The sequence below is a fragment of the Chinchilla lanigera genome, unplaced genomic scaffold (genome assembly GCF_000276665.1).
Source record: "Chinchilla lanigera isolate Chin_1 unplaced genomic scaffold, ChiLan1.0 scaffold00001, whole genome shotgun sequence".
Lineage (NCBI taxonomy): Eukaryota > Metazoa > Chordata > Mammalia > Rodentia > Chinchillidae > Chinchilla > Chinchilla lanigera.
This window is the reverse complement of record NW_004955402.1, coordinates 4,928,926-4,950,134: the sequence shown is the minus strand read 5'-3', so window position 1 is coordinate 4,950,134 and position 21,209 is coordinate 4,928,926. Positions and strand designations below refer to the sequence as shown.

General features: G+C 45.1%; 1 protein-coding gene across 1 annotated transcript in view; it reads right to left on the bottom strand.

Annotated features, from left to right (window-relative positions):
• Positions 1 to 21,209, bottom strand: part of L3mbtl4 (l(3)mbt-like 4 (Drosophila)) — a 240,963-nt gene that overhangs the window by 218,281 nt on the left and 1,473 nt on the right. The window contains 8 exon segments of the mRNA XM_013518523.1: positions 1,377 to 1,531; positions 4,236 to 4,327; positions 5,525 to 5,559; positions 5,561 to 5,633; positions 6,638 to 6,693; positions 6,695 to 6,762; positions 10,999 to 11,120; positions 17,469 to 17,603. Of these exon segments, the coding sequence (XP_013373977.1) occupies positions 1,377 to 1,531; positions 4,236 to 4,327; positions 5,525 to 5,559; positions 5,561 to 5,633; positions 6,638 to 6,693; positions 6,695 to 6,762; positions 10,999 to 11,120; positions 17,469 to 17,603 (736 nt within the window).

Below are 21,209 nucleotides of genomic sequence, written 5' to 3'. Positions count from 1 at the left end.
AGGGAATTACAATTACAGTGTATCCTCAAGCTATGACTGGCCTGACGGATGAACAACTTGGGTTACGACTAGCATTTTAGTTTTAACTTACCACCCAAGTCTTGAGTTATGACCCAAATGCTGGCTGCTTGTGCTTCCAGATGGCATCAAATACAGATGTAACCTTAAAGAGCTCTGGAGGGAACATTACAGCACCTTCCTGTATGGGCTGACTAAGAAATCCTGGGCCAGTGACTCTCTAAGGACACTGAGATCTGTCTGCACACAGGAGACTTTGAAGGCTGAGTAAAGGAGCCCGAGCCTTTGGCTGACAACCTGAATTACAACCAGGAATGCACTGAGTTCATAAGTCAAGGGTCTGCTGTAATTTTTCTATAGTGCTGCATTTGTAGCGGAATGACAAAACTTCTGTTTTACGTAACTTTCTTGAAATTTAAAAATACAAAACGATAAAAAATACAAAATGAAGGGGAGAAGGGTTGATTAGGGCTTATGTGGTCAGTGAAATCCGGAGTGAACATTTTAATAACTCTCTTCTACCAGTTCTTGCCATCAACAAGGGAAAGTATTAATGGGACAGTCTAGACTTTGATAGGACAGCCCAACCCTCCCCCCAGATGACTACATTCTTCCTCCCTGTCCTTCTCAAAGAAGCCAGAAAGAGTGTACTCGAGACACAGACGACAATTACTGCATACGTAGCTTCTCAGTGCACAGGGGAAAATCAGACCCCATTGACACACCACAGCCACAGCCACAGGCAGGGGCTCACCCCTCGCTCGGGCACATTATCAGGAAAGGCCACAAAAGTCATGTTTGCTGTAACCTCTTCCAAGTTTCAGACTGTTATTCAGGAAATCCTTATAACTCTTTCGATGTGAGTTAATGCTTCATAACATACATCTTCTCTGTGCTCCACAAGTGTTGGAATAATTTGCTCCCATGCCACCTGATTCCTTCTTTTAAAACTGTGACAGGCTGACTTCCACACTTTTCAGACTGAAAAAATAGATAATAGATGATAGATAGATAGATAGATAGATAGATAGATAGATAGATAGATAGATATGGCCACCACTTAACCTCTCTTCACAAAACTGTCTCCCTTCCAAACTGGACTAAATAGACTGACGTGCCCTGAACTCTTCCTATCGTTTCAGCAGATGCCTCCCTGGTAACATCTCATAGGATGGAAGAGAAGCCTCATTCAGCAATTCACGTGGGAGAGAAAGTTGTGAAAAGTCAGCCACTATATTCCCGTACGTTACTGTAAGAGCAAGAACAGCAACAGTACTGCAATGAAAGCGAATATTTACATCAAACAAACACACCAAACAGACAAACACACGAAAGTGAACCGCACACTAGTGTCTCACCAGTGATCGTGACACTCATCCCAGCTGTGGAAGTGCACTCACAGCTGGTCTCCCACAACACCCGCTATGGCGGCCGTGCACACCGGGCAAGGGTTCCTCCTGTCGGTGGCCTCCAGCCTCCTGCCAACCTGGATCTCCTTAATCAGCGGCCCATTCTAACAGCACAGGAATGGGAGGAGACACAGAAGGAAACAGGACACCAGCGAGGACTGAGCCACGGTCCACACTCTGTGATCAGAGACCTTGAGCATTCTGCCCTCTCTGGTCATGCCACAAACGCAGATTAAAGCAACACCAAGACTCCATTTACCTCAGAAAGAACGGGCAACATCAAGAAATCAAATAACAACAAGAGCTGGAGAGGCTTGGGCTGGGGGAAGGAATGCTTCTATATTATTGGGGGGAGTGTAAACTAGTACAACCTCTATGGAAATCAGTACAAACAGTCCTCAAAAAACTAAAACTAGAAATCCCATTCCACGCAGCTGTTCCCCTTCTGGGCATCTTCTGAAAAGATTTAAGGACCCCATGTGCTATGCCCATGCTTCTAGCAGCACAACTCATAGCAGCTACATCTTGGAAGTGGCCTCTATGTCCACCCACAAATGACTGGATAAAGACAGCATGGTGTTTATACGCAGCGGAGTAATACTCGGCTGTGAACAGGGATAAACTTGAGTCATCTGCAGGAAATGTATGCGCCTTGAAACAAGTTTCAATATCACATGGTTGCTCTTATATGAGAAACCCAAACTATAAATTTAAAAAGCAAAATGAAAGGTAGATACTAGGAACAGGGAGATGGGTACCGTTCAGATGGGAAGGGGCTCGAGCAACGAGCAACGGAGGGAGTGGGAGGGAGGTGGGGAAGAATTCAGATGTGTTACGCACGTGTATCCACTCACGTACCAATGAACGTAGTCACTGTGCTGCAATCATTTACTAACAAAAAAAATTTAAACAAAGCTTTTCCGATGTTCAGGCTCAGCAAAGCACAAGGGGGCAACACTGACCCCCTGGCGTGAAGCCGGCAAGTGCCAGCAAGCACCCTCGAGGGCCTCCTGCAGGTGGGCCACACTCGTGACCAGGGCCGGGCGCCATTTGCCTCTGGCTCTCCTAATTGTTGTCCAGGAAGTTTTCTTTCCCTCCTCATCTGCCCTTTTCCCTCTTTAGTTCCTGGAGTAACTGAGATTAATTTTAAAACACGACGCTTCCTCAGCACCGTCAGATCAAACAACATTCTTTGCTCCTCAGGGCCTTCTGAATAGTTTCCAAATACCACTGTTTGGAAAGGGGTAGAGATGTGCTCATGAAGACATCAGCTAGCTCGACTGCTCCATGGCAAAGCGGTGGCTCTCTTGATATTTAAGGAACACTTAAGGGAAATTATAGTTAAAAATGCAAATCCTTTTCTCTAGTACCTGTAGGCTTTTACTCTAATGATACTAAGGGCTATGATTAATGATAACATAAGAGTTAAAAGCCCCACTTTTGCACTTTATGGGCTATAATCAGTCAATCTTGGAATGTAGGGAGTACACATATACTCTATCCGGAGACTAAGAGAAACTTTTTCCCTCCTCTATTTCTTTACTACCTAGAGTCATGGTTTAAATCTGAAGTGTCCCCCAAAGCTCCAAGCACTGAAGGCTTCACCCCAATCAGCACTGTTCACAGGTGTGGACTGGAGAGGAGCCCAGGCCATGAGGGCTCTCAGCTCATCAGCGGGTCCATCAGAGGTGAGCGCCTAGCTGAGCTGGGACCCAGCAGGAGGAAGTGAGTCCCTAGAGGCAGTGCTGAAAGGTCCCTCCCTCCCTTCCTCCTTCTCCTTCTCCTTCTTCTCCTTCTCCTTCTCCTATTTCTCCTTTTCCTCCCCCTCCTCCTTTTTCTCTCCCTCCCCCTCTGTCTCCCGCTTCCCTGCCTGCCTGACACGAGGTGAGCAGCTCTCCTCTGCCTCACCTTACCGGACTTGGGGCCTATTGGCCACAAACTGAAAGGCAAAGTAACACTCTCCTCTTTACGTTGTGTGCATGTGTCAGGTATTTTGTCCCAGGAACACAAAGGCGACTAATGCAAACATGGGACCCTTACTTTTGTTTTCCTTTAGCGTATTCTACTCTTAAAGCAGTTCCACACCTTGACCACTCCCATCCCTGATACAGTCCTAAGAAACCCATGGCAGAATGGTCTAACATTAATTTCAGGATCAGGAAAGTGAAGTGTCCAGACAGGAGTGAAAGGACTGCACAGTCACACTGCTTGCAGGTGGCAGAACTGATGAGCCTTCTCCTGGGTGTCTGCACAGCCCCTGCCCTCTCCCGGCGCTGGCCTCACCGTAGGCCCAGACTGTGGCTGAGAGGGGATGGAACTGCGACTTATTCTCTACTGAAGGTTTGCTGGGTGGCTGGGGACACAGGTGGCATTGGGTAAGCTCTGCCCAAATGCCCTGATGACCCCAGGTCTGCAAGAAGTCCTCTCACCATCGTCATGCTTAACACATCTAAACTGGGTGCCTCTGAAGCTGGTCTCAGATCTTGGCAAATTTCAGAACACCAAAACTACCATTCAAAAGATAACTCCTTGCAAACAACGAGGAAACACATTCATAAAAGGCATTTTGCAGCAGGCTTCACATATAAAGCGTTCAACTTCACACATCTAACCCAACGATTTAATTGCAGCATTAAAGGAGGAGAAAAGCTGTGCCCACAGCAAACTGCGACAAATGGAGTTGAAGAGGCCGAGAAAATTAAGTTTCCATAATTTCTTAAAGGATTAAAATGCAATAAAGTATATACTGCATTGTAAGGAATTTAACCTGAGGGGAAACTGATTTATACTGAGAAAGGAAATACTTACAGAACTTCCGTTTCTGCATATTTTCTTAGGAGCATTTTCCAATTTGCAGGCCTTCAAGTAATCCGTCCAAACAAATTTATCTTTTCTCTGACCTAGAAAAGAGATAGATGACTCAAAACACCCACAAGATGAAGCCACAGGCATATTCATACATTGTTCTTCAGAATTCAGCCATAAACTCCACGTCCTTAGTAGACCACAGCAATGTACACTAAAATCTCCAAACTCTTTCAATACTTTATTAATGCATCAAGTCCAAAGCCGTGGAGTGTGGTTTCTTGTTGTGCGCACCATTGCCTACACATTTGTCATTTGCTGAGCCTTGGAGTTGGGATGCACGGTGGGAGTCTCACCTCCAATAAGGCTCTGCAGAATGAGCAGAGGATGAGATCAAACCCTGCACTGTCCCACTCTGGAGGGAGCACATCACATGCCGTGAGAGTTCCTGCTGCTGCTGCTGCTGCTGCCATCCGGGATGCCAGGCCCTAGGGGATGACAGGAGCCCTCCCCAGCCCAAGTGCTGTAGACAGCTGAACATAACACCTAAACGAAGGAGCCTGTAGCCTGCCACCAGCTTCCATGAAATCCTGCATCTCCCAAGGGACACCTGGAGGCTGATTACTGAGAATCAAACAACCATATGCTGACTCCAACAGCACCAGGCACCCCAGGCAGGGGAAGCACACAGAGGTCGGCTGTGTAAAGACAGTGGCCCATGTGCTCTTGTTGAACACACCCTCAGTCACCTGCACAAAGCAAATTAAAAAAAGGGCTTCCATCCCTCCATCCAGGAGTAGCTCCTCTGGCATATAACACAAGCAGGGATGAGACTGTAATTCTCATTGAAAGAAACCCAACGGTGGAATATTTTTATAGTTCCATCTATTCCCTGATTCCCAGTTGTGCAACATTACTTACAGAGGATGAGGGGTCCTGAGTGCACACCATTGGCATAGGGGATCTTTCACGTCAATCATGACTTACAAGTTAGTTGTTATTGCCTACATGACTTGATGAACTTTATGTATAGTAGATGCTGCTGTAATATCTTCTTTCTGTCTGATTTACCTTAATAGAATATTTGACCTAAACTGTCACAGATGTTTTTTTTTTAAAGATCCTTATTTCCAAAGATGGCATCATCGTTCTTACTTCTCTGTGTGGATCAAACTTTCACTTTGGAAATCAATTCACAATAGGCTATCTGTTAGTATCTTGTGAAATGTTGCTTTAAAAATCTGAAGTAACAGGTGGCTCTCTCTCCAGGTGCTAAGTGTACCCAGGCTTACCCTTAGGGATGTGCAAGTCATGCTTGGTCTTTTCACCCTATGGCATGAATGTCAGGAGAGCCAGAATTGCTCCAAAAGTCACAGCAGTTCAGATAACCATCAAAAGCCACACACCTGCAGCATGAAAAGTTTACAGTTGTTCACTAAGTGGTGTATGCTCAAAGCAGACACAAAATTCAAATGCTTTGTTGGTGCCATTAATATATAAGAACCCACTGTCCCATCCAAATGAGTTCACTGAAGAAGAAATTTATATATGACATCTGATTATAACAGAATGGCAATGAGGTGGAGACTGTACCCACACCCTTCTGGAAAAATATATGCTTCTGTCCAATCTAGGAATCTGAGGTTGATTTACATATTTTAATTGGCTAGTTTATTTATTAATTCAAAACCTGTCCAATACTACTTTCAGAAACCCTATCCCCTGCTGTCTGATGTGGATTCATATTTCAAGACAGTGTAAGCTAAAACAAAACAATTACAGTCTTGCTTCCACTCTAACACGTGAATCCTGCAAACCCAATAACGGAAATGATAAAACAGTTTGAGAAATCCATACTATTGACAAGTTGTTCAAGTTTAATAGCTACAATCAATCAAGCAAAGTAAATGAATGTGACTTCTAGTTCAATGCTATTAGAAATATAGATGTCTTTTATTGATTGAATAATATGTTCAGTAAACATTACATTTCATAAGCCATTTACTTTCATCAATGGCTCTTTACCATATGTTATTTCCCTAATAAGCATGTATCTATATAAACACATAATTCATATGCTTGAATATTATTCATATACACTTCTCATTAGTTGAACTAAAATATGAATAATTATGACTCCATTAACAGGCAAAAACAGCATTGTAGGATTCATGGGTTGTTATCCACATTAGGTGAAAGTCATTTACAAATCAAATCAACAATAATGCTGGTTGATGATTTAGTAGAAAAGTTCAATTTCAGAGAAGGAAAAACATTCATTAAGAAGCATATTTTCACCCATCACTGACTTAAAAAGAATCCATAATACACTGGAACTTGCTCATAATAGAAAGTAATCCAATTTTCTTTTCTCTAGAAAATTCTGTCACCTTGCAATTAGCCCAAGCGAATAACATGACCTCTTACCTCAGCTATAGAAAGCACACAGAATACAGATGGTGGTGCAGGTCATGCCCTCTGACTTCTTTCCAATCTGAAAACCATCTGCATGCTTTGGGAGGGACTGCTCCTAAGAAATTTCACTATACAGCGTTAGCCATTGAAATGTCTTCTCGACGGCATGTAAAATACTTGGTGCCCCTGACATGTGGTCTCTCAAACAACAGAACTCCTACAGGAGTGTGGCGGTATGCTTACCAGAGACTGGAGGGCAAGGGCATTGGCTAATGTTGGTCAAAGGGGACAAAGTTGCAGTCAGACAGGAGGAATAAATCGTAAGTATTAAGGTGGAGGATTGGGAAATTAGACTGATTTGCTCATTCAGCGCTGTGGAATACATCATATCATCGCTGTCTACCACACAATTATATAAAATTATAATCTGTCAAAAAATGAAAGCAAAAAGATTTTAAATAACTTACTACATAGTTTGCAAGCTCAGTAATACAGTTAAAGATAAAAGGCTGCTCTTACATGTAACTGACCCTAAGATATGACTTACATATTTTAATACACTTTGAAACAGTTCTTCTGTGAAGCTAAATGTCCTGTCGACTTCTCAGTCCTTTTGTCCATTCTTCCTGTCTGCACTCTGCATAACAACAGCTTGCTGACTGTGTGCATTACTTAATCTCACTCTGGGACTTGGCTCTTCCACTTCTGCTGGGACTTTGTTTTGAGGAAACTTCATTTCAATCAGTAAAACACATTTCCTGTGAGTGTGCACACTCAACCTATGAAACTCTGCCTACCTCTGAAGTGATATAGACATTCTCTGCTTTTTAAAACTATTCAAGTTTTGTTCTTAGTATTTAGATCTATAGTAAAACTGGAATTTTGTTGTCTATGGTGTGAGGTAGGCCTCTTCTTTCCATATGGAAAGTAATTTTTCAAAAAGTGGTTTTTGAATCATCTGTACTTGAACTGAACTACAAAGGTGCCTCTGCGGTTCCTGCTACCTACACATTTGTGGGTCTCTTTCTGTTCCCTCTATTCCACTTCATTGACCTATTTACCTATTACTCACAGTCTTGTTTGTGGCTGGAGTCTGCCAATTTGGATTAAACCTCACCACACCAAGGTTTCCAACTCATGCGTTTGTTCTTTCTCCCTGGAATCTAATCAATTTTATTTGCTGAGGTTGATTCTCAATTTTCACATAGATTTCCAAAATATTGTATTACATTTATTAATGGGTACTTCTTAATTTTTTTTATTTTAAAGATAAAAGAAATAAAACTATTAACAGGCACACAGACATTTACAAAATAATGCAAAAACAATACAAGCAATATATATTTTCAGACTAGATGATAAGAAATTAACAATGGTGGCTGTACTACATATTGATATGTTCAAATTGGTTACTCAGATAAACAAATATAGGTATGTAAGATTGATCAAGGAATTAGGCATTAACTGTTCCTTTTGACACAGTAATAGAAGTCAGTAGTACAGCTATCTTAGCTATCCTGTGTATACCCATATACATATTTTCCCTTATTTCTTTCTTTTCTCTTTTCCTTCATCCAAGTTATTCCTTCCTTTGAGCAGTTGCTTTCCCTTTCATAATATCTATTGTAACTTTTAGATTTTATTCACTTTTTCAGGTTCTTACACTAGTTTAATGCTTCTGGATATTGCAAGTAGAATTTTTCACAGAAGACTTCCTAATTTCTCACATTCTCACATTTTGTTTAATACAGGTACTCCCACAACCTTGCTGAATTATCACGGTTTTGAGCAGAAAATTTTGAGAAGATTCAGTATTACCAGTCAATTCATTCGTAAATGCAAATATACCAAAGAAAAATGATGAAAAGCATTCAAATTGATTTGACCTACAGTTGCATTTGAACCACTAATTGTATTACCCTCTAATACTGCTTAACATATGAATGTTAATTTTCAGATTTCATTAAATAATGTTAAACTTAAAGAAAACTTTAAAAAAACGCTGCAAGAACAAAATGGTGCAGGGGAGAACTGCACATCCTTTGCTTAGATTTATTTACTGCTAACATTTTTCCTCTTTTGTTTTATCACTGGGTTCCCCATATGTGTGTGTGTACACATGGATATACAGATGAAATATAGAGATGATATAGACATAGAGAGGGACAATATAGATCTATTTTTCTGGACCATTTGAGGGCCCTTACTCCTAAAAACTAAATTTTTCCCTAGAACAGGATGGAACATCTTCTAACATTACCACAGCTTAGTTTCAACTTCTACAAGTTTAAATTTTATATAACGCTTGTAACTAATCTTCCGTCACATTCCATTTTCGTCCATTTTCCCAACAACATGGTTTACAACAATAGAACAGCAGCTGTCCAGGGTCAGATATTGTAATTAGTTAGCAAACCTCCTCAGTCTTCCTTCACTGGGAACATGTTCCATTACCACATCTTTGTCTTTCAGTCACTGACATTTCTTAAAAGAATACATTCCTTTCCCTTCTTTAATTTTTTCAACTAAATATTGTCTTCCTCCTTCAACAGCTGTCTGATCCTTCCTCATGATTAACATATATTCATTCCATCCAGAGGTGTGGGATGCGATCCTTCCCTCCCTGGAAAGGCTGATCACTCAATCACAGTGTTGGCCAATTTCTTCACTATATAGCTGCACACAAACTGCACACACACACATATGCACACACATACACGCACACATGGTTTTGTAAATCATAAGTTCAAGCAGATGAGTGCTATTCCGATTGATCTCCACGAGGATTCTGCTGCTATCCTGTCCCCTCTGACTTCTCCTCAGACAAGGGAGGCCATCTGCTCCTTGCAAAGCCTTAGGTCGTCTCAGAACCTCAAGACCAGCTCATCCACAGCACCGCAATAAAGAGACCTCCAGAGAAGCTGAGAACAGCTTTCCTCCCCAGCATCCGAAAAGGAGGAATGCGGCTGAGCCTGTGCACGTGGACTATGTGGATTCCGTTTTTCTTTGTTTTGGTGCTGTTGTGATATTTAATTGGAATGTATTTGTTTCAATTTGCTTTCGGTTCTTAATAATTTATTACGTGCAGTAACAGCATGCTTTCAAAAGTTAAATTCTACCAGAAGGTGCTCACAGATGTGTCTCTGCCTCCCCAAGCCCTACCCACCCTTCTCCCCCAGCCTCTCTTAAAGGTAACCCGTTTCACTGTTTCCGGGTTTATTGTTCCTGACATTCTTTTTGCAAAGCCGTTATAGGTATCATTTTCTTCTCTCTTTCTCCCCTTCTCTCTTCTTTTTTCTTTTTGTTTTTTTTGCCGGTACTGGGAATCAAACTCACGACCTTGCACTTGCCAGGTAGGCGCTGTGCCGCTGAGCTAAATCCCCAGCCCCTTTTTCTTTCTTCTTTCTTCATTTTTATATCTTTAAAATTGGTACCCTTGCAGCACATAATGTCTGCGTCTCTGTTAGGGAGCAGGAACATGCACCTGACACATCTGATTTCCTTTCTTCCCCTTCCGTCCTCTCTGGGCCTCCTCACTGCATCTCAGGAGCCCCCTCCTATTTGAAAGGATCTGTCTCTCTGTTTCTTATTGCCTATCTTTTATTTTTTTATTTATTTATAGGTGGAGCATCTCCCATGGGAGAAGTGATACAGTGTCTAAGCTTGCATGTTCGCTGTGTCTTACGCAGTGTGTTCATCATTTTCCCTCCATGCTTGCGCAAAAGGCAGTACCCTGTAGGTCTGCTGGACTCTGCCCTGCGCCCCGCCCCCCTTTTCCTCTACTGTGCATGCGGCCCTCACCACTCTAGCGCCTCTTTCTACACTCGGATCCACACCTTCTCTGCATGAACATCGAGCCATTTGAAAACCTTTATGAACTGGCTGGCAAAATGTTGATGTTGTCAAAGTCTGTCTTACATTCACAGATTACTTTGGAAGCTTCCAAGGAAAATCTTAGATGACAACACCCACAAATGGAATGGCAAGAACAAATGATTTCTCGGGGACACTTTATTTTTCCAAAAATAAATGTCATGTATGTGTTTAACTCTCCCAGCCTCCTCTTCACATCTACTTTGTTCTCCAGTAAATTGGCTGTAACACATTTTGTGTGCCTACCTCCTGCTCACTGCCTTGAAATTTCTCCTAACTCCAAACTGCACGTGTGCACATACACACTCTCAGGAACCTGGTACAGAGCATCTGAGTGTGCACACAGGTCAAGACATAGCAGGGCTGTGGCCTCCTGTGCAGAGAGTGAGTGAAGAAGCTGTAGAAATGGACCCAACACAGGCCAGGCTCTCACGAAATAGAAAGTCACAGAGTGAGGGTCAGGAGGCAGCAGCATTACCTTGTGTACAGCTCCGTACCTAACCATGTGCAATTCCTGCAGCCGAAGTGCTGGTGATAATTCACAGCCAGGTGCATCGAGGTCCAGGTGGTTGCGGTCAAAGTTGTGGAACACTTTGTCACCTGAAATCAGGGGAACTGTCTATACTGTCCCAAGTGACACTGTGGGGCTAGGAGACACAGCATGCCTTGGGGGGCTTCAAACGGAAAATAAAATGTTCATTTTAACAACCCAAAAGAGAACATTTAGTGAGAAATATCGCTGTCTTTCATCAGTCTCTTTTCCGGTACATGGTTTATTCATGATATGACAAATTGAAAAAATTTGTCCTCTCCAAAAATCTTATATTTTATGGACAAAATGGATAGCTGTGTTTATAAAACTATATTTTATGAGAAAAAAAAAAACTAGAATGACACAGCTAAAGCAAACAATAAAGTCCACTAAATTCAGTTATTAAAAAATCCTAACATTAGTAGATCTGACAAAAACATTTATAGATGAATAACTACCTGGCCAGTGTGGGGAGGAGAACTTCTCAAGGTCACACAGTGAGGTTAGTAGCAGAATGTAACTAAGACACAGGTTTTGAAAGACTGCCAACTGTTTGTTCCGTAAGGGGACAGAGCTGGCAACAAAACCTGGCCCGAGGCCACTAAGGCCTCAAGGACATTTCCAAAGAGCTGCCGCGTGTTCCTGAGCTCAGAACACAAGGTGTTTCCCTTTGCTGTTTTCTTTTCCCAGAACGGTCACAAAATAACATTTTCTGGTATGAAACTGCTTTAGTTTGTCACTAACGATGGAGAAGCAGCGGTGTTCAAAGCTCCATCCTCACCGCAAAAGCAGGAACAAATTATAAGCTATTATTTTAAAAGCTTGCAAAATGAGCCATGGCGGAGTGCGGGGGCGGGGGGAACGAGGGGTAACAGCCGTCAGTACAGCATGTGTGTGGCGGCTGACCTGTGCACTGTGGACGCACAGATCCACCAGGTGCAATATGCACAGCTCCTGGGTGCTCCATGGGTGTGTGTAAGGACGTTCTGGGCAATGCTCTTTGTCCCCAAGAGCCCTGCAATGATAGCAGAGGATGGCACTTTGCTGTGATCATTGTGTGAGGCACTCCGGGCCGGGCAAGGTGGGTTAGCCCAGCAGAGCTGCTGAGCAAATGCACGATCCCACCTGAACTCCGGCAACATTCTGCTTTATTCAAGGGAAGTGCCGCAATCCACACTTGCCTGGCCCTAATTCAGTGTTCAAAGAAGTGCGGGAGGCTGAGCGTGCACACAGGTCAAGACAGCAAGCATATGAAGGCAAAGCACAGGACCCTGGGCCTGAATCCCAAACTGTACCGGGGCCTGTCAGAGGTGATGAGATTCACAGGCATTCTGTACGCAGATGGAGCCAAACCGAATGTATTAGTACAACACCAAGGGTGCTGGCCACTGGTTCGGCAGGCTGCTCAAAGGCATCCCCCACATCTTCAACTGTCCTGTCGAGTCTCCAGGGCTGGAATGTCACAACTCTAAGTGTGAAGAGTGAGATTCCGGGGTCTTGCATAGGCACCTGGTGAGATGAGTCGCGGGCAACAACTGTAGTGGGGAGACACCACTTTTTCATTAGCAGGAATAAAGAATGAGAAGCAACACAGGGACAGAGCGCCCCTCGATGAAGCCACAGATAGAGATGCCTTGTGTCCAACGAACGCCGGCCGAGCGCTTAACTCGGGGCCAGACTGCTCTCAGCACGTCTTGGATATGAGCACATCCGATCTTCACAAAACCCCTGTGGAGCCTGGTGATTATGCGCGTTTTACAGACCGTGTGTATGGCCGAGGCCACACTGCAAGCACAGCTGCCGTTAATGCAGTCACCCGGCCAAGTTGCTGCTGGAAGTCACAAGCCACATGGGCCTCCTCAGACTAAACACCACATGCATAATATTTAAATCTTTATTCTGTAATTAAAATAAAGAAATCCTTAAAGATCTAAAGTTGGCAATAGAGTGTATGCTATGTATACAGCCATTAAATGACCCCCGGGTACTGAAAGTTTAAAGCAATGTGGTGGAGAGTCTAAGAAAGACTTGTACGAGGGTCGATTGAATATATAATAAAGGTACCATTGTAGATGGTAGATCAAAGTTAAGCGGTGCAAGGCCGCGAGACTATGCATTTGGGAATCTAGTTCAACTAGATTCCCACCACAACAGTATAAAACACATAGACGCTGCATGGAGAGCAAGTACGTGTGTCACAGTGGGATCAACACAGCTATTAAAAATGCAGGCCACAGAGATGGGTCAGACGAGATGGTGTGACAGCGCTGAAATATGAAACAAGTACTAGATGTATTTTCACTTTTTGTTTTCAGAAGCTACTTACATGAACATTATTTACCCGTCTGCAGAACTGCTGTGTATAGAAAGATCCAGGTCGAAATGAGTGATTCAGTTAGAGAGAAGAACTCACAAAGAAAAAAAAAAACCTTCATTTTTATATTCTTCTGTCTCATTAGAACTTTTGAATGGATCTGCAATTTTCAAAAGATCAACACTCACGCACACACACACACACAATCAGGCGACAGTGTTGCGAGGTGACTCGGTAGGGTGCAGGCCATCAGAGGCCTTGTGGGTCCTGCTAAGGAATTTCAATTTACTGTTAGTTGATGAAGCATCAGCAAAAGACTTCAGGCAGTGAGAGGAAAGAACCATTCCTGTACTTGAGGCAAATCTTGGTCCCGGCAGTGTGAAGAGTTAATAGAAAAGTACCAACACCACCAGTGGGGTGATGACCCCTAGTACCTACCAAAAGTAGAGCACTCACCACGTGTCACATGCAGAGTCTCACCCAGCACACAGAGCTCCAGAGACCCTGATTCGGAATGACTGCAAAACTCCTTCCACACATGGGGAGAGTGAGGCTCAGAGTTATTCACACATTGATCCATTTGCACGGCTAGTCCACCCAAAACTTGGAATCCAAATTCTAACCCAGTGGGTGCACCACGGGGCATAGTAATACAAGATTCCAGACACGGTGATGGCTTTAACCCAGGACCAGAGCAGGGCAGGAGCTGGAAGTGGAGGGAAGGGCAGACTTGCTGTGTAGGGAGTAAAATAGGCCGTACTGAACGCTGGGCTGGGAAAAGAGAGAGAGGGAGGCAGGAAATTTTAAGATGCACCCAGGTTCTGAGTCTGGGAAACCTTCCAATTTTCTATAGTATGGTAATTTGTATTTTTACAGCATGAATCATATCTACTGATGCCTTCAAAGACTTTAGAGACAGCTCATGAAAGCTACTTTCACACAATGGGACACCCACTTTTCAGTTCCAACTGTCTGGTGTGTTCCTGTAGTGTGCCCTGGATGTCCACAATGAATCTTTTCATCATGAAAATCTACTTGTTCCTGGATGTGGGAAACTAGGAGAGGTTGTGGAACATCCTTGTCTTCCCTCGGTTAAAGGGGGCATGCTTCAAGAATCCTAGACCCCTTTTTCTGGATTTCTCGTGTTCTAATCACAGAAAACAAGGTAAACCTAAAAAATTCAAACACAAAGCACACATGTGTGCACACCCAGAGATACACAGGGCACATACTCATTCATAGACACAAACTTCTTTTTTCTATGCTTGTTCAAACTACACTTTGATGTAGCTGTCTTAACAGGAGGGTAGGGATGAATTCTTGATGTTTTTAAAGTTTCCAGAAACCTCCCAGGTTTTATATAAAATTGATATGCAAATAATTATAAGCATTTCACTAAGGATGTTAGCAATAGCTTTCACTAGCTGATCAACCATATATATGTATATGAGGACTTGAAGGAAATCTGGCGTTGGAAATCCACTGACCATGTATATATACATAAAGAGACTTCACTGACCAGAATGCAGTGGTCACCTCAGCTTCCCCTCACGGTTATCCAGGCCAGGCAGCAAGGCATGCCCTCAATTCTGCTTTTTTAACCAGAAAAATAATACCAATTTATCCCATTTATTCATTAGTTTTACAGGGAAAAATCATCACCTACAAAATGTACTGCAATTGTCCAGAAAGCTTCTGCTAAAATGGGAGTGAAAGTTTGGTGATTGTGTATTCCTAAACTCCCATGCTAGAACCACTTCCCTGTTATTGTGAATATTTTTTATATACTAATTCTGAACTCATAATCACTAGCTGTTGCCAAGATTATATTGAGAGGGACTGTACAAATAGAGAACATGATATTTGATGCTCAACAAAAGTATACTTTAATGAGTTAAGTTAATTTGATTCTTATTGGCTTTTGGTAAATCCATTCTGCTACAATCTCAGATGCAAAAATTCTCATTTCCTCAGACTCTACTGATAGTAACAAAGTTGGCTGCACAAAAACATTTTAATATGCATCCTCACCACGGACTGCACTAGAGTCAAAGAAATGCAAACACACACTGCTGGGTCCCGGCAACCTGAGAGGAATAGAGAGAAAGAACCCACACAGCACACAGCAAGACACCAGAGAGAGCGCCTTCCCTGACTTCGGAAGCTGTCTGGTTTCTCAATGACCATCACTGAACAGATTCCACCAATCTGCTGGTCTATGCCTAAAACAAACACAAACTTTTCCAAATGACTTAACCGTCCCAGAGAAAAAAGACAAGGACACTCCTGATGTAAATCCCCTCTCACTGAAGAGAAGACTCGTGTCAACCCTTGATTCTGAATGCTACCTTTTTCTTCCTTTAATTTGTCTTCCTTCTGAAGAGCTCTGTGCTCGATGTCCAGCTTCTGGCTGGCACTGCAGATAAGCAGCCCTTACAGAGGCTTCAAGCGCCTCCCAGGAACAAAACCACAGTTCTTATGAGCTGCAGACTCGGACCGCTATTTCCCCACAGCTACCCTTGGACTTCACACCACACCGTTTCAGAGAGCAGACACCAAGGACAGGGAAAGCATCTGAGCCACAGGGTCAGGCTGTGCGTCCACTCGCTCCCAGACTTCACAGCTTTGGAGACTGTGACAGATGAACTGAGTGGGAATTCTTTCTGCTTTAGAACCCCGGCGATGAATCAGTTGACCGACTGCATATCACAAGGCAACACGTTCTTTTTCATTAAATGAGCTCCATCAGCCTAGATTTGAACCTTGACTGAGAGCTGATATGATGCCACAATATTTTTTAAAATGTATTTTTTCTCTTCCAGAAAACATCAGTGAAGTAACCTTAACCCAAGGGTGACAAAATTCATATAGAAGACAAATGCAAGTAGATCATCAAACAAACATGTATGAAGATAGAAGCTGAGATTACAGTTCACTTCTAAGCAGGGCAGAGTACACAGGTGTCAGGTTAGGGTCTGCAAAGGATGCCATGTGGGGCCACCCCACAGCTGCTGATCTACACCTGCAGTGCCGCCCAAGAAGGATCTATACTAAATCCAGGACAGTGCTGTCGGTGGCTGTCATGTAATGTGGACACATGCTCCCAGAAAGAAGCAGGACACCCGACTGAACTGAGGGAGCTCCAGGTGTCCCAGGTGGTTTGTAGCTATAACAAGTTGGGATTTTCATGGGACCCTCTTTCTGTACCTGCAGCACTAAATACAAGCCAGGACATTGTCAGAGAGAAAACACACAGGCTGCTCAGATCTGACTCGGCAGAGAGGCACGTGTAGAAAAATTAGATTTTTAAAGATATAATTGAGACCTGGGCAAAGGCGGCAAATGTACAAGGCAGAGGCCGCTCCTTTTGCTTAGATTTCAAGGAAGGCAGACACAGGTAAGGGGAATGTGCCCGTACAAGGCTGCCGCCTGCCCACTGCAATCAGAAGGCTGAGTCCGGAAGGGGTCAGTGCCTCCCCGAATAAGTACAACCCAGTTTTCCTAGAGGAGGCTGGAGTCTCCTCGGGAGCATACACGTATTTCCTTCACAAATCATACTAGATTATAATGGCTTTTTGGAGGGGAAGAGGGACAGGACACAGGGCAGGGGTAAACAGAGAAACGCCAGTATGTACAACCCTTCTCATCTAGGGGAGGAAGGGGTCAGAGGAGGAGCTGGTTCTGCCCCATCATTAGAGTCTGGTTCTTCGCAAAGTCCCTCCACGGGTGATGATCTGCGGCTTCCAGGTAGGAGGTTTGGGAACCAGAGAGGGCAGCGGCGAGCTCTCCATAAACAGGAGGAGAGGAGCCAGGACCAGAGGGGAAGGAAGGGAAGGAAAGAGAGGAGCCCCGAGTCTCCAGGGAGGTGACGGCGCCCGGGGAGACAGACACACAGGCAGTCGCCACCCAGAGCCGTGTGAGGAGACACCAGGGCTTTGGCTACTGTTTATGTGGAGACGAATCCAGGCTTTGTCCTAAATGAAGGCAGAGGTGGTGGCAGCTGAGAACAGCAGCGGAAAGATTAGGGGACAGAATGCGCACAGAAGAGGTGAATTTATGGAGCAACCAGAGAGGAGATGGGAGTGGCTGGGACAAGCAGGACGCATGGCCCAGAGTGGGTGGGCCCGGGCGAAAGAGCAGACCACCAGGCCCAGGTGCGGGTGCTCATGTGTGACTGTGACATCCCGGAGGTCATCTCTGAAGGACAGTTTGGGGCACTGGCGAGAACAGGCCTGAGCTGCAGAATGGGAGGTGGAAAGAAGGTTAGAAGGCTCAGGAAAAGAGAACCTGAGGTCGCAAATTTCAGGGTGCTGCGTGGGCTCAGGCGATGACGCCAGAAAGGAAACGCAAAACCTAGGGCAGTATTAGCTCCAAAAGCAGGAGCAAACCCAGGCCCAGCTGTGAGAGGAGGTGCGGATGGCTAGGCTGCAGCTGGGGCGGGGCAGTTGGTGGGGTAGGAGCTGTGGGAAAGCCCAGCCCTTCCAGTGGGCAAGAGGTGCGGCAGGGCTGCTGAGGCACAGCCTGCAGAGGCGGGAGGTCCCAGGGACATCAAGATTCTGCTGAGACCCCAGTGCTGCCTTCCCAGGATCAGGAGAGACCAGGCTGGGCTACCCACTGAGGCTGGGGCTGCACCACCCACAAGACCAAGCGGCTCGTGTGTAGCAGTGAATGGCGTGCGGGGAGCAGGATTTATCCAGAGCAGGACCAAGCAGCATGGATGTGAAGATGACAGGGTGACAAGGGCACTGAGGAGCCCCACAAGCGAACGGCTGAACTGAGGGACCAGGGCAGGGGGACAGAAAGAGCAAAGCTTGGTGCTCTGAGGACGTGAGAGACACAGCACAGAGTGGACAAGGAGTCCACAGCTGAGCAGGCGGAGGAGATTCGAGTGGGTCTTGCACAGAGCAGCCAGAGGACACACAGGGGCACACGGGCAGACGTCAAGGAGTGGACAGGCTGTACCATGGGCAAAGAACCCTCCAGAATGGGAAGGCAGCTGGGGAGGGTGGAGATGGGGCAGAGGAGGGAGCACGTGGGTGGTGTGATCAGACAGACACACACTCTGGAGCTAAGAAGCCACCAGAAGGGACAGTGAAGCAATTAAGAAGGCGACACAGTGAGGGACACTCCCTGGAAGAGAGATGCTCAGGGTGAGGGACTCTCCCAGTACTGCAAGGCCAACATCCCTATACACAGAACCAATCAGAAACTTGCTGTTTTTAATCCTTTTATTTGCATCAGATGGTGTTCAAAGGACCAATCAGAAGATGCTCTTTTTAATCCTTCATTTGCATGTGGGCACAGCCAATCAAAAGACTGTCCCTGCTCCTTCATTTACATACAACAGGAAGCCAGACTTTCCAACAGGACAGTTTACTGCGATGTCCAAGGCCACGTGAGTGTCGGGTAGGACCCCTGTCCCGAGCCTTTATTTGTGTGAGAGAGAGATAACACAGCATTTAGATAGAAAAGGCCCTTTCCCTGGTCCTCAGGGCTACCTAACTAAACTAGAAGAGCTACGTAAAGAAGTTCAAGAGAGTTTTGACTCCTACCATAATGGCTTTTATTTTGTTCTGAAACATCAAGTGCTTTAAAAACTGTAGAAACCACTGCTTTGCCAGGGCCTGGCTCCGTCTTTAGCTTGTCTTCCAACCCTGGCTGGCCGGAAGAGTGCTCTGCCTGGGCATGAGAAGCAGAGCTGGCCTTCGAGGCCACAACTGAAGACAACAGGGATGAGTGGTGTGGTGAGACGGGACTGTCACCGCGGGGCAGCAGAGCTGGGGCCGCCGTGTGCCAGGTTCATGGTGCGCAGGGCTCTGTGGCTGGCACAGGCGGAGGCCTAGGGTCTGCTCAGGACCAGACACAGAGGCTGCCCCCGTCTCTCCACCACCAGTGGGAATCAGGCAGGTGCAGGGCCAAGCGCACAGATGTGGCAGTCCAGAACGGAGCGAGCAGGTGCCTGGGACTTGTGGAAGGCCAGAGTCTCTGGGAGAACACAGACCTCCGAGGCTTGGAAAGGAGAAACCCGAGAGGCTTCAAGCCTGGTAGACTAAGCAGTGACACAGGTGCCAGTGCCCGAGACAGCCTAGCCTGCCCGGAAGCAGCAGCGGACCACAGAGGCCATGGGGCCATGGGGACAGCCCGACTTGGGGTGGCGGGCACCAAGGGAGAACAAGCTCAAGGGAGGTGGGTGTGACTGCGAAGGTGCCGGGACAGGCAGGGTGACGGAGAAAAGCTTCTCACTCCAACCTCAAAACAAAGGAGAAGCCAATGTCTTAAACTTCAGATCAAATCCAGTTAGGCACATCTCAGTGGGGAAGAACAGAAAAACGGTTTTAAACTTGCTGTCAACAGAAGGTGTTTTTATCTTTGTGGGCTCATTACCCCAAAATAAACTATTATAAAGTATAAAACACCTGACTTGGCCTTTTACAAAAGGACATTTAAAATAGATGTGCAGGTGTAAAAAACTTTGAGTGTAAATAACATAGGCACACTCTCCTAAAAACAATATGCACGATTTGCTTGTTGGATTATGTATCTGCTTGGCATGATGGAGCTGAGTGTGTGTGCGGCTTTGGTACATCTTCCAAAACTCAAATATTAGGATGGAAACTACATCCTAAAAGTAAAATTCCACTTACTGTCTTTGGAATAGTTTTCCACTCAAGATAGGCAAAGTATTTTAAGTTTTATTTTCAACACTTGAGTGTGAAGGTCGGGCGTGTTCCCTCCTAGTGGCAGATCTCAACAACAGTATGACAACGTTTGTGCAGTGGAAAGGAACACTGGTTGACGGACCTGGGAGGATCTCACAGGAGAAACTCCGAGAAGAATGTGACTGCACGGTCAGGCTGGGTGACGGAATGTGGGACCCACACAGAGGATCCACAGAGTCAGTGTAAGACTGAGCTCAGTCTGATGCTCCTTCTTGGAAGACTGGCATGAGCCATCTGCCTTTTTCATATCAATGAAACTTACTTTCAATTATATACCATGCTTATTTCATTTGAAAATATAAATGTCAAGTTGGAGGAACATTGTATCTTGAATGCAGGCATCTTCTCTGGTCATTAGGAGAGATCAGACATAGTAATTGGGGAGCTTAGTACTTCTCTTCATTCCGGGTCAGGTGGGGTTTTGTCTCAGGCCTGGAGCGCCTGGAGAACTCATTATGTGTGCATTCCACTGCTGGTTAACATTCCCCTCACACGCCGCTGTGGTTTTATGGGCATATCTTATGTCCTAATGAGACTGCAGGATTCTAAGAACCCTTATTAAAGAGTTGTAAACTTCTTATTATTTCAGTCCACCCACACATCACTTGTGCACACAGAGCCTTAAAAACACAAGCAGACTAGAGGGGAATAGAAAGGCAGCCATCATGTCAAATGGATCTGTGTCTAATGTACTAACACTTTGCTGTCACCTTCAGAGCTGACAGATATCAAAGTTCACTCGTTTTACAGCTGCATTATTAGCCAGGGAATCATGAAAGAGCACATCCTATGCTCATTGCCTGGTTCCACTCAACAGAGTCTCTCCGACCCTGTGTGCCCCACTGGGACATCCACCTGTCCTCACGGGCCACACGATCGTCTTCCCTTCACTATGTGCTTCCCAGCATCTCTCTGTCCTGTCTCTCAAAGTCAAAGGGGCAGAGCTCTGTGACCCACAGCTATAACCTCACACTTCCCAACAGTGCTGTGAGGATTTATCTCAGGGGCTCCTGGTGTGGGTTTTTGTTTGTTACTCACACAAGAGCATGGAGGAAAACATGGAGGAGAAACTCAGTCCTGCAACCATTCTCGCAGCGGTTGATGGACCTTGGAGGATCTCGCGG